Source organism: Bufo gargarizans, chromosome 6, assembly GCF_014858855.1.
Source record: "Bufo gargarizans isolate SCDJY-AF-19 chromosome 6, ASM1485885v1, whole genome shotgun sequence".
NCBI lineage: Eukaryota > Metazoa > Chordata > Amphibia > Anura > Bufonidae > Bufo > Bufo gargarizans.
The window spans coordinates 35,043,362-35,057,353 of NC_058085.1; the positions used below are offsets into that span (position 1 = coordinate 35,043,362).

At 46.5% G+C, this 13,992-nt stretch overlaps 1 protein-coding gene across 1 annotated transcript; it reads left to right on the forward strand.

The window, feature by feature from the left end:
- Nucleotide 1: 1 nt before the first annotated feature.
- Nucleotides 2–13,692, forward strand: LOC122939934 (gastrula zinc finger protein XlCGF17.1-like). Its single transcript, XM_044296160.1, has 4 exons — nt 2–58; nt 1,862–1,956; nt 2,286–2,370; nt 12,544–13,692. Exons 1-4 carry the CDS (start codon nt 25–27, stop codon nt 13,362–13,364), a joined length of 1,035 nt encoding a protein of 344 aa, XP_044152095.1. The 5' UTR covers nt 2–24; the 3' UTR covers nt 13,365–13,692.
- The last annotated feature ends 300 nt before the right edge of the window (nt 13,693–13,992 follow it).

A 13,992-nucleotide genomic window follows, 5' to 3' on the forward strand; every position in this document is an offset into this window, starting at 1 on the left:
CACATAGATCTGTACAAGGACATCATGATGGAGGATCACCGGCCCCTCACACCACCAGGTAATAGACATGACTAAATACACACACATCCTCTCATTATTTGTATGTAAGGACTGAATTCACTGTAATTAAAAATGAGGGACTATGTTGAAATTCTCTTCAGATACGGTTTTCCTGAATTTTTTTAAAAGTTCAATTCGTGCATGAATTGATTCTTCCCAAATCAACTATAGTCCAATTGCCTTGAGAGTTGCGGAGTATTGTAGGCGCAGTAATTCCCCCCTTGGTTTCTGGGAAAGATTTTAAAATTAGCAAATTGTAAGATGTGTCAATTTTCATATATTTTCCCCAGAAACCCAGAGGAATGTTGATTGGCTTACAGTACTCCTCACTCATACTCAGTGCCCTCCATAAGAAGAAATAATACCCCAGACAAGGTCTCTCAGGCAACCAAGGAAAGTTTCTTTTCTCAGCCTTGTTAAAGGGTTCGTTACTCAGAAAGAGCTGGATTCCTGGTGTGAGACCAGGTGTCAGGAAAATTAAGAGAAAGATCTGCATATGAAAAACATGCAATTCCACTTTCCAAAGTCTTAAACAAGCGGAATGTTTTACCATTACATCATAGACTTCCAATTATGGCTCAGTATTTTCATAATTAGGATAATAGCTAAGCCAAGCTAACATCTGCAAAGAGCCTTTTCAGGACAAAATCCCTTTATCAGAGCAAAGCAGATAGAATCAGCTTTGATAGTTTTAGAGGGTCATGCTGGCTGGGTACTATTTCTATTATGGAGACCACTTAGTACAGGGATGGCCAACCTGAGGCTCTCCAGCTGTTGCAAAACTACAACTCCCAGCATGCCCAGACTGCCTACAGTTATTAACCTACAGCAAAGCATGGTGGGAGTTGTAGTTTTACAACAGCTGGAGAGCCACAGGTTGGCCAGCCCTGACTTAGTATATGTCATGACTATTATAGGCTAGGCAATGATTCTCTTGGTTTCTTGGAAAACGATATGCAAATTGGTAAGTCTAACATCAGTTGACATCAGAAACAATTACTTTTTTTTTTTTGCTTAGCTTTGCGTTTTTGGTAAAATATTCAAATTTGGTTTTCTGACAAAAAGCATAAGAAAAGTATTTCTTTCTGATGGTAGATGACAATAAACAAGTTCATTTGTATATATTTTTTCCCAGAAACCAAGAGGAGTATTCTCTAGCCTACAATAGTCATCACATATAATAACTGGTCTCCATAACAGAAATAGTACCCACCCAGAGGTCCCTCCAAGGCCTCTCAACTAGAAAAGCTGATTCTACTGCTGGCTTACCTATTTTCCTAGTTTTACTACATAAATATGTTTAAAAGGCTGATCAATGACTGGAAAGAAAGCTGAATTGCATGTGTTTTTAACTTGTGAATGTCTCTTTATTTACCTGAAATTATTGCAAAATATTTGGGCTTAGAATTGAGATGATAACAAACCCAATTTTTTGTATTTCATTGCAGCCAACTCAGATAGAGGCCCCCACAAAATGTGTAACTGACAAGAGAAGTAGAATATCCCACCCCGATTACACATCTCTCAATGAGACATGCAAGCTAGCTGTCTTTCCAGAAGGACAAAAGAACCAGAAAATTGCCTTGCTTGGCTGACTGGTTTTGGGGGATACTCAGGCTGCTCTTTATCATTAGGGAGACCGAAAAATACTCATGTGTATTCTATGTCAGGTGACATAGAATATTTTTGGTTTCAAGGAAGAATATATGCATATTGACCTATCTTTGAATTTTTGTGAAATTCATAACAAACCCAGTATGAATCAATTTGCTCCTCCTTACACAGTATGTGTTTCCTACAGTTGAGGAAGAGAGAAGAACACCGGAGAGATGTCCCAGTCCTCTTCTTTTACAGGATGGTTCAGAAGAACATCACCATGTCCCACAGGATGATCAGGTAGATGGAGATAAGGTCTCATGAAATGTTCCTCATGATCTGTAGAAGGCTGTGAAGATCTTGTGTTCAGTCTTATTTTATCCACCAGTTTTATCCTTGTATAATGCGACATAGACATAACATGTGGTCTGGCTATGGAGACTGGTGGTCGGAATAAAGAACCATCAGGTTGGATTTATACGGGAGACCTGCAGATATTTGGGTCAGATAACTCGTGCTGGCCAGTCATTTTTAGTTGTCATTCTAATTACTGATCTTTTCTGGTCATATAAAATTTTTCACACAACTTCTCCAACCGTCTGATGACTTTTACAATATTTGTTTCACAGCTTTTAAAAAATATTAAGGCTGCAGAGACAGATGTAAGGGGTGATGAGCAAAGTATAGAGGACATTCCTACAGATAACAGCCCAGGTGAGTAGTAACCACTAATTCAAGAAGAGAAAACTTACAGATTCCACTCATTTACAGGCTGACAATTTTGTGATGAATTGTTAAGCCTTTTTTTTTGGGATGACAATGTGGCATAAAACATTCTGGCCAGCATATATAAATTATGGATGTTAAAATATAGTTTGAATATCCACACAAGGTATACAATTGCAAGAAAAAGTATGTGAACCCTTTGGAATGATATGGATTTCTGCACAAATTGGTCATAAAATGTAATCTGATCTTCATCTAAGTCACAACAATAGACAATCACAGTCTGCTTAAACTAGTAACACACAAAGAATTAAATGTTACCATGTTTTTATTGAACACACCATGTAAACATTCACAGTGCAGGTTGAAAAAGTATGTGAACCATTGGATTGAATAACTGGTTGAACCTCCTTTGGCAGCAATAACTTCAACCAAAAGTTTCCTGTAGTTGCAGATCAGATGTGCACAACGGTTAGGAGTAAACTGTTTCAGTTCAGCAATATTCTTGGGATGTCTGGTGTCAATCCCTTTCTTGAGGTCATGCCACAGCATCTCAATCGGGTTGAGGTCAGGACTCTGACTGGGCCACTCCAGAAGGCGTATTTTCTTCTGTTTAAGCCATTCTGTTGTTGATTTACTTCTATGCTTTGGGTCGTTGTTCTGTTTCAAAACCCATCTTCTGTTGAGCTTCAGCTGGTAGACAGATGGCCTTAAGTTCTCCTGCAAAATGTCTTGATAAACTTGGGAATTCATTTTTCCTTTAATGATAGCAATCCATCCAGGCCTTGACGCAGCAAAGCAGCCCCAAACCATGATGCCCCCACCACCATACTTCACAGTTGGGATGAGGTTTTGATGTTGGTGTGCTGTGCCTCTTTTTCTCCACACATAGTGTCGTGTGTTTCTTCCAAACAACTCAACTTTGGTTTTATCTGTCCACAGAATATTTTGCCAGTACTGTTGTGGAACATCCAGGTGCTCTTGTGCAAACTGTAAACGTGCAGCAATGTTTTTTTTTGGGCAGCAGTGGCTTCATCTGTGGTATCCTCCCATGAAATCCATTCTTGTTTAGTGTTTTACGTATCGTAGATTCGCTAACAGGGATGTTAGCATGTGCCAGAGACTTTTGTAAGTCTTTAGCTGACACTCTAGGATTCTTCTTCACCTCATTGAGCAGTCTGCGCTGTGCTCTTGCAGTCATCTTTACAGGACGGCCACTCCTAGGGAGAGTAGCAGCAGTGCTGAACTTTCTCCTTTTATAGACAATTTGTCTTACCGTGCACTCATGAACAGCAAGGCTTTTGGAGATACTTTTATAACCCTTTCCAGCTTTATGCAAGTCAATAATTCTTAATCTTAGGTCTTCTGAGAGCTCTTTTGTGCGAGGCATCATTCACATCAGGCAATGCTTCTTGTAAAAAGCAAACCCAGAACTGGTGTGTGTTTTTTATAGGGCAGCTGTAACCAACACCTCCAATCTCATCTCATTGATTGGACTCCAATTAGCTCTTGGAGATGTCATTAGTCTAGGGGTTCACATACTTTTTCCACCTGCACTGTGAATGTTTACATGGTGTGTTCAATAAAAACAAGGTAACATTTAATTCTTTGTGTGTTATTAGTTTAAGCAGACTGTTATTGTCTATTGTTTTTATTGTCGATTGACTAAGATGAAGATCAGATCACATTTTATGACCAATTTGTGCAGAAATCCATATAATTCCAAAGGGTTCACATACTTTTTCTTGCAACTGTACCTACCCAAGGTCTGTTTATCCATCATCTGCTTCAGTAATTATTGATGCTCATAAAGTATGTGACCAGTTTTGGGACTAAAGAACCATTAGCTCTTATTAGACTTAGAACGGAGCGGGCAAAGTGACGGAGGGTGCTCCGCGCATGCGTCGTCCTCCATTAATTTCTATGGAAGTGCTAGAAAATTGCTGAACGCTGGCTCAGCTATTTCCGTCAGCTCCATAGAAGTGAATAGAGTGGTGGGTGTACTTGTGTGTGCACCGATCTGCTATTTTCGGCACTACCGTAGAGGGCGGACTGCGCATGCGCTGTGTGCCCTCCGTCACTTTGCGGGCTCCATTCTAAGGATAGGTTTGGATCCCAGAGGTGCCCCTATGTATAACATGAGACAACCTCTAAGTTTTAGTATAGAATGCTGAGTTCTCATCATAGGGATTACCTGTTTGACCCAGTTCTAGATGCTTTCTAGAACAATCATCAGTGTTAACTTTCGTAACCCCTCAAAAATCATTTTGTTCCAAGAACTGAAGGGAACATACGGACAAGGAAATTATTTTTATCCCCAGTTTGATGCCTCCTAAAAATCCAACCCCATTGTCAACAATGATATCAAGATGGCCCAAGTGAGTCTTCACCAGCACTGTGTACATTATTAATAATAATGTAGAGGTGGGACAAATCCAATTTTTTTTTTTCCAAATCTGAAAAGGTTCTCGAATATTTTGAATCTCGAATCCTACGAATCCTGTACATAAGATAGGTGTTAACGGTGTAAGAAACAAAGAGAGCCAAACACTTATGGTGGGATCTGTGGATGACACTGCTATGGGGGGTATCTGTGGATGACACTGCTATGGGGGGATTTGTGGATGACACTGCTATGGGGGGATCTGTGGATGACACTGCTATGGGGGGATCTGTGGATGGCACTGTTATGGGGGGGGATCTGTGGATGGCACTGTTATGGGGGGGGGATCTGTGGATGGCACTGTTATGGGGGGGGATCTGTGGATGGCACTGTTATGGGGGGGGATCTGTGGATGGCACTGTTATGGGGGGGATCTGTGGATGGCACTGTTATGGGGGGGATCTGTGGATGGCACTGTTATGGGGGGGATCTGTGGATGGCACTGTTATGGGGGGGATCTGTGGATGGCACTGTTATGGGGGGGATCTGTGGATGGCACTGTTATGGGGGGGATCTGTGGATGGCACTGTTATGGGGGGATCTGGGATGGACTGTGGATGGCACTGTTATGGGGGGGATCTGTGGATGGCACTGTTATGGGGGGGATCTGTGGATGGCACTGTTATCGGGGGGATCTGTGGATGGCACTGTTAGGGGGGATCTGTGGATTGTTAAGATATAATAATCATGTGTAATACAGCTGTATTACTTACAATATTAAGTTCCGTAGCAGGGAGGAGGCAGGCCGGGAGGATGGGCGGGCGGCGCGTCACTCACTATGTCATGCGCCCGCGCCGCCTGCTTCATTCATAAAGTAGGCGTCGCAGGCGCACGACGTAGTGTGGGACGCGCCGCCCGCCCGCCCTCCCGCACCGGCCTGCCTCCTCCCTCCTCTCTGCTACGGAACTTAATGTTGTAAGTAATACAGATGGATTACACATAATTATCTTAACAATGCAGGTTAGATAAGATTATACTACAGTGAGCGGGGCCGGTGCATTAGAATACAGGGACTGCACCGGTCCCCGCTGTCATTCCTGATCCAGATGCCGCCCCTCAGACCATCCTCCCTCTGTTGATACACCCGCCCACCACGCTGTGCGACATGGTGGCGGCTGTGTATCATTAGGTTATATTGCGTTGCGTGATTCGTCGGATTAGAATTTTACTAAATTACGAGTCCACGAATCCAACAAGATTCGAGGGATTTGTGGATTCGACAGATTTGTCGTCCCACCTCTAATTAGAATATCAATGTAAAAAGTTATTTAAGCAGTTTTCGCCAATGATCAGTGACATCTTGTTGTGCTTCTTCTTGGCCATTCTTCCCCCCACTCTCATGATAAGGAATCAAACTCTATCCCCTACCCTCACCTTGGGCTGTAGACCCAAAACATCTTATGGCAGTTTTGTCTAATAGTCCCCTTGTTAACACGTGTTGGCTCCACCCAGATGGGCTATACCCTCTGCTCAGACACTAACCAGTTGGTCCATCCAAAAAACAGACTAACAGTGAAGCCAACATGTCCTAAACCAGAAAAAGGACAATTATCAAAGGGTCACGGGAAATCTGGAAAACCTGAATAACGGAAAAAAAAAACAACAAAGGTGGGATCTGTGCCCCCCAATGCATCCAAGGAGAAAAGGATTTTACGGTAAGTGCAAAAATCCAGTTTTCTCATGAATGTCATTGGGGGACACCGCACCATGGGACGTCCCAAAGCAGTCCCCGAGGGTGGGAAGAAACAGCCATGCGAAGAACCTAGCGCACAGCCGCTTTGCAGAACCTTGCGACCCAAACTAGCATCAGCAGAGGCGAAGGAATGAATATGGTGGTATCTGGAGAAGGTGTAAACTGAGGCCCAGGTAGCGGCCTTGCAGACCTGGGAAGCAGAAGCTAGATGCCGAACCTCCCATGATGCTCCGACCGCCCTAGTGGAGTGAGCGGTCAATCAGAAGGGGGGCTCACAACCCTTTGCCACATAGGCTTTCTTGACAGCCGACCTAATCCAGCAGGAGATGGTAGCTTTGGAGGCTTGTAAACCCTTACATGAGCCCTCAGGGACGACAAAGAAAGGACTCTGTTAACTGGAGATACGGCCGAAGCACCAGAACCACATCCAGACGGTGGAGAGATCATTCTATGGAATGAGAGGAGTTGGGACAGAATGAAGGTAGGACAATCTCATTAATGTGGAAGGAAGAAACCACCTTGGGAAGAAAGGAGGGAACTGGGCGCAGGACAACCTTGTCCTGGTGAAAAAACAAAAAAGGGGACCGACACGAGAGCACCGCCAGCTCGGAGACTCTGCGAATGGAAGTAAATCGCGACTAAAACACAACTTTAAAGGAGACATAAGAAAGGGAGACCTCCTTCAAGGGCTCGAAGGGAGAGGACTTAAGGGCTTCTAAGACCAAATTCAAATTCCAGGGTTCCATCAGAGAATGGAAGGGCGGGACGCAATGAGCCACCACCTGAAGGAAAGTCTTAACATGGGAACAAGAAGCCAAGGACCTTTGGAAAAGGACATACAAGGCCGAGACCTGACCTTTGAGAGAGGCCAGGTGGAGACCCTTCTCAAGGCCTTCATACAACCAACATACTTGTAGGTCTTTCAGGAGGTTACCACACTATATATATTAATGTGTGAGGTTCAAAGGTCTCTAGGACCTTAGCGTGGCTCTATATACCTCTCTGACTAGTCTATTATAAAACTTAAATTTTATTGATTGCTCTTTTAAAATATTTTGGAACTCTTAACATAAAGCAATTAAAATTCCTCAGAGTTGGAGAGGTGGGAATATGTGTTTTCACATTTTAATTGTATCGATTCATCCGATACACAGATTTTAGCAGGGTGCCTGTTGGTCTCTCAGGTTTTTCCCCCTTTATTTTCCCTTTCGATTTGGTTCTACCTATACATCAGCTGTATATTTAGCTGTGTAGTGTCTTCCCCTCTGGGATCTCTACCTCTCCAAATCCGAACTAAAAGCTAAGCCTGCATCCCTACATGTTTCGCCGTATGCTTGGCGTCTTCAGGGGCCCTTGAGACCTTTGAACCTCACACCTTCTCAAGGCCAGCCTGAAGAAAGGCAAGAATCCTAGGGACATAAAAAAGGAGAGGGTGAACCTCGCCAGATTCACACCAAGCAAAATAAGCCTTCCAGGTATGATAGTAAATCCTGGCCGACTGGGGCTTGCGTGCATATAGTATAGTCTGGATGATTAACTCGGAGAGACCGCAGAACCTCAGGACCACGGCCTCAACAGCCACGCCGTTAAATGAAGCTGAGGTAAACTCGGGTGGAATAGCGGACCTTGAGAAAGGAGGTCGGGACGCAGAGGTAGCCTCCATGAGGCGTCGGCGAGCAGGAAGGCAAGGTCTGTATACACCACCAATATCGCCAAAACCCGATCCATTTTGAGGCGTTTGAGTACCCGAGGAAGAAGAGAAAGGGGAGGGAAGAGATACAGGAGACTTAATTGGGACCACGTCTACCGCCAGAGCCTGAGGATCCTGAGACCTGGCGATGTAAAGCGGGAGCTTGTGATTCAGACGGGAGGCGAAGAGATCCATGTCTGGGAGACCGTAGAGAGAGCGGGAACGTATACCTCTGCCCACCACAGGGTGCAAGAGGCTTCCTTCAGGACTGGCACGCTTCTGTGCCCCCTGGTGGTTCAAATAAGCCACTAGAGTGGAGTTGTCCATCTGAATCTGGACAGAATTTTGATCTGTAGGGAGCTCTCCCGTATCAACCACTGACCCTGGGCAGTGAGAGACCCAAAGACTGCCCCCCAACCGGCCAGGCTGGCATCTGTAGAGTTCTGCCAATGGATGGTAAGGAAGGATCTGCCTAGGGAGACGGTTAGCGGGTTCAGCCACCACTGCAAGTCCCAGCGGAGCTGAGGGGACAGGCGGATCGAGCGATCGGGGTCTGACTGAGACTTGTTCTACCGGGCAAAGAATAAGAGCTGAAGGGACCGGGTGTGGAACTGGGCGTAAGGAAATGCCTGGAAGGTGGCAACCATCCGTCCCAGGACGCGCATGCACACCCTGATGGACAGAGGAGACGGCTCGCGAAGGCGAGCCACCCCTGACTGGAGACCCACTACCTTGCTCTGAGGAAGAAACACTCGGCCAAGGCGAGTGTCGAGGACCATGCCTAGGAATTCCATCCTCTGGATGGGAACAAGGGAGCACTTGGAGTGATTCACCAGCAAGCTGAACTGGGACAGCACAGACAGGGTGATGTGGAGGCTGGACAGGTTGTCCTCCCCAGACGGAGCCTTTAACAGGAGATTGTCCAGGTAGGGTATTATATGGCAACTCCCCTGGCACGGAGAAGTGTGACAAGGGGAGCCAACACCTTGGTAAAGACCCTCGGGGCAGATGCCAGGCCGAAGGGCAACGCCAGCGAATTGAAAAAGCAGAGAACCTATTGCGAACCTACCTCTGATGAGACTGAGCTAAGGGGACATGCAGGTAGGCGTCTCGGATGTCGATGTACGAAACTCGTCCACCTTGAAGGAAGCAATCACCGACCTTAGGGACTCCATGCAAAAGTGGCGGACACAGACGAAGTAATTGAGCGCCTTCAGATCCAAATTGGAGCGAAGGGAACCATCCTTCTTGGGAACGGTGAAGAGGTTCAAGTAAAACCCCTGAAAACACTCCGTGCATGTGAAGTGACTGAATCGCCTGAAAAAAAAAAAGCGGCCGCCCGGGAGGAGGACCTGGGAGTGACGACTAGAAGAATTGACCCATGGGAAGGGCGGAGAATTCTATCTTGTATGCGGAGGACACAACCTCCAGAACCCAGCCGTCATCCATGTTTGCACTCCATTGCTCCTGAAAGGAGAGCAACCGACCCGAAACCTGTCATGCAGATAACTGCATTGCAGACTGGGGTTTGGAAGGTTTAAAGCGGGTGTGCCAGGAGGGCTTGGCCTTGAAGGAAGGCTGAATCGTCTTTTTGTCCTGACAGAAAGAGGAATCCCGAAAGGAACTAAAGCGCTGAGATCGTGATGCAGACATAGGATGGCGGCGAAGGTTCTGGGGCAGGAGAGCACTTTTCCCACCTTTTGGCCCCAGAGATAAGCTCCTCCAAGCATTTCCCAAAAAGCCTACTACCCAGGAAAAGGAGAGATATGAGTGCCTTTTTGGAGGCGGCATCCGGTGCCCAGGCAAGAAGCCAAACAGTGCGGTGGATGGCCACACAGTTGGCAGCCGTCCTGCTAGAGTGGCGTGCCGATTCCAGGGAAGCATCACAGGTACCGGGATGCCTGGAGAAGATGAGAAGCAAGAAGATGGAGCTCCTCCTGAGTAGAATCCGGGGGTAAGGACAGAACAAGCTGTTTGGGCCATACCACACAGGCCTTAGCCACCCATGATGCAGCAACAAAGGCGGGACGGATAGCGGAACCCGCTGCGACAAATGCAGACTTGGACAATGAGTCTATCATCTTGTCCAATCAGATCAGACAAGGAGGCCGCGTCAGCCAAAGGAAGGGTGGTAGCCTTAGCAAGTCGGGCCACTTGTGGGTCTACCTGAGGAGGGACAGACCACATAGTAATGGACTCCTCGGAAAAGGGAAAGAGGACGTCCAAGCTCTCAGGCTGAAGACGACTATCTGGATGACGCCACTACTTGGCCAGGAGTGCATCCAGATCTGAATGGTTATGGAAAACCAAATCGGGGAGCCTGGAACGGCGGAAAGATATGGATTCTTGAGCCAAAGAGGAGGGGTCTTCGTGGAAAGAATCCCAAACTGCCCTGATGAGATCCTGCATGTCCGCAGACAGGGCTGTGGTCTGCTCTGATCCAGAATCAGAGTCAGAGGTGTTCCCCGAGGCAAGGTGCGGCAGGGGAGAATTCGTCGCCAGCCAGACATCTCCTGGGAGTGACCCGAAGGAAGCCGAGGAGGAGTGGGACATGGTTGTGACAACCTGAGGTTGTTTGTGGGACCTGGTGTCTTAACGGGAGCATGCCTCTTCCGCTGACGAGTCCCTGGGAGGGACCGAGGCAGCTGCAATTTGGGCAGGCAAGCGATCCAGCGACTCAACCATGGATTGGGAGAGTCGGGCAAGGTTCCCTATGGCTTGGGACAGAGAGGCAGCCCATTCAAGAGGAACTGACTCAGAAGGGGTAGTCAGGGTGTCCTGGGGCAAGGCACTGCGCACAAACAGGCTCAGGTTGACCGCATAGCAACTATTTATTACAACAGGCGCACGTATAATATGTAGCGATCCCGAGGGGGGCTGGGAGTCTTCTCTGGAAGAGGACATGAGGACTTATTGGGATCCTGAAAAAAGGAAACGCAGACAGCCAGAGGCTGTCCTACCAGACCCCAGGTGCCGTGTCCCTGAAGAGGTGCTGCAGCATTCTCAGGAGAGTGCCAGGAAGGCTGCAGGGAGACCTGGAGAGTGTCCTTCAGGAGTGATGACAAGATGGAGGCCCAGAATAAAAGCAAGCAAAAAGTAGGCAAAAACTCCACCCACAGCAAAAGCCCGCGCTAAATTGGGATAGGAGGGGAAGGAGACCCTTCCCAAGAGCCGCGGTGAGGGGCCAAGGAAAAGCCCGGGAAGCGAGGGTGGGGTGGGAAGGATGCAGCCCAGGCGAAGAAAAAGCCGGCAATTAATTAATATCGCTGCCGGCAAAGGAGCACCGTCGGTGGGAAGGAACTGCGGGAATTCGAGGCCCCTCCGGAACAAAAAAAAAAACAGGTGAGGGGGGCTTCTGGGGAGGAGAGATGCTCAGGGAGGGAAAAAATGGGGCAAACAGAGCACCAGGGGCCTAAGGACAAGGCAGGGAAGATGCGGCCTAGTCCCCGGCAGAAGCCGGTGACTATAGTAGAAGAGGGCCCGGGAGATGGCGTACCAGGGGCCCAAGAGGCAGGGGGTGGCCAGGGATGATGCTAATAATGAGGGGGGAACGAGCCCCACCAATGTGACTCCCCCCCCCCCCCTGAATAAGGACTCCCACCCCCCCAGACCGAAGGAGGGGAACTAACCTTAAACCCCATGGAACAGGGATGTAGGGGAAAGGAGACAGGGGAGATACTCGCCATCCAGCGTCTTCAGGCGCCGCAGGGTCACCCCTTCGGCAAACTCGTCACAGATGCGGGATTGCCGGCATGCCACTGCAGATGCAGTAAAGCGGGACTGGGTGACCGGCGAGGTACTCAGAGTACCCGCCTGCAGGGGGTGCAACTAAAGTGGATATCCACGATGGAGCCCCATGCTGCAGTAGGCCGAGACCTGCAGTAGAGAAGAAGAAAGAATAAAATAAAAAAACAAAAAGCAGCAAGACCTGCAAAAAAACTGAGCAGGTCATGTCTGCCTCCTATGAACACTAGACTAAAACTGGTTAGTTTAGTGTCTGAGCAGAGGTTATAACCCATCTGGGTGGAGCCAACACTTTTTTTCTTTCTAGTGTCAGCCTCCTAGTGGCAGCTGGGCATATACCATGGTGCTGTGTCCCCCAATGGTATTAACGAGAAAAAGAAATTTAGAAAACTGCATATGGCAGTCCAGCCTAAAACTTTGTACATGGCCATACTGCTCCTTCTCTTTGCCACCATTGTCTTAGTCAGCTGATACCCAAATTGCTTCATGCCTTTTGATTTGTAATTTGTATATAGAACTATAGTAGCACAGCAGAATAATGCTGTTGCTGTATCATTGAAACATAACAGAAATTAGTTTTATTTCTAACAGATAACTGTACCAGGAGCTCAAAGGAACATCTTATATCTTCAGATCTTAAAGCAGATGATCATGCATTTACACAGGATACATGTAAAGAACATGCCAGCATCCAAGATGTACCCTCAGCCCTTCACAGCAAAGAACCATCATCTAATATTTTTCACTGGGTCTTATCATTTGATTTATCAAAGTCTGTTAATAATGGAAAAGCTCACATAGGGAAGAAGCCGTATTCATGTTCAGAATGTGGTAAATGTTTTAAAGATACATCAAATCTTCTTATTCATCAGAGAAAGCACATGGGGTTAAATCCATATTTATGTTCAGAATGTGGAAAGTCTTTTAAACAGAAATCAGGTCTTGTTATACATCAGAGAATTCACACAGGAGAGAAGCCATTTCCATGTTCAGAATGTGGAAAACGTTTTAAAGACCGATCACATCTTGTTGTACATCACAGAATTCACACAGGGGTGAAGCCATTTCCATGTCCAGAATGTGAGAAACGCTTTAACACTAAATCAAATCTGGTTGACCATCAGAAATCTCACACAAGAGCGAAATCTCTTTCATGCTCCGAATGCGGGGAGCGTTTTACTCAGAAATTACGTCTTGTTGCCCATCAAAAAACTCACACAGGGGAGAAGCCGTATTCATGTTCAGAATGTGGGCAATGTTTTAAGCAGAATTCAGATCTTGTTGAACATCAAAGAATTCACACAGGGGAGAAGCCATATTCATGTTTAGAATGTGGAAAATGTTTTCCTAAAAAATCAGGTCTTGTTGATCATCAAAAAACTCACACGGTGGAGAAGCCAAAATCATATTGAAAATATGAAAACCCAGAAATCGGATCTTGTTAAACATCTGAGAAGTCACAAAGGGGATAATTTATTTTGATGTACCAAATGTGGAAGGTGTTGTAACGAAAAGTTATCTCGAACTGCACATTTAAAGACTCACAAACCAGGTCATAAATATCAAAGATCTCACATGTGGAGGTGGCCATTTTGTAATTTTTTTGACAAACTGAAGAAAAATTATAACCGATCCAGGTAAAGTCACATGACATACAAGAGATAAGAAAGCAATTAACACCACTGTATGATAATAACGAAATGTATATACTTAAAGAGGACCTTTCATCTGGCAAAACATTGTGAACTAAGTGTCATGATCTAGCGGTGCCCAGGAATCTCACTGCACTTACTTTTATCCCTGGGCGCCGCTCGGTTCTCCTGCTATGCCCTCCGGTCTGTTCGGTCACTTGGTTATAGTAGGAGGAGACTGCCATTGTTCTCCTGGGCGTCTCCTTCTCCCAGGCTGTAGCGCTGGACAATCGCAGCGCAGAGCTCACAGCCTGGGAGAAAAATTAATTTTTTCCCAGGCTGTGACCTGGAAGAAGAAGACGCCTACTGTAACCCAGTGACCGAACATATCGGAGGCCATAGCAGGAGA

Coding starts and splice junctions, on each gene's coding strand:
- LOC122939934 (XM_044296160.1), top strand. CDS start 25: ATGATGGAGGATCACCGGCCCCTCACACCACCAG. Junction 59..1,861: donor CCGGCCCCTCACACCACCAG/GTAATAGACATG, acceptor TGTTTCCTACAG/TTGAGGAAGAGAGAAGAACA. Junction 1,957..2,285: donor ATGTCCCACAGGATGATCAG/GTAGATGGAGAT, acceptor TTTGTTTCACAG/CTTTTAAAAAATATTAAGGC.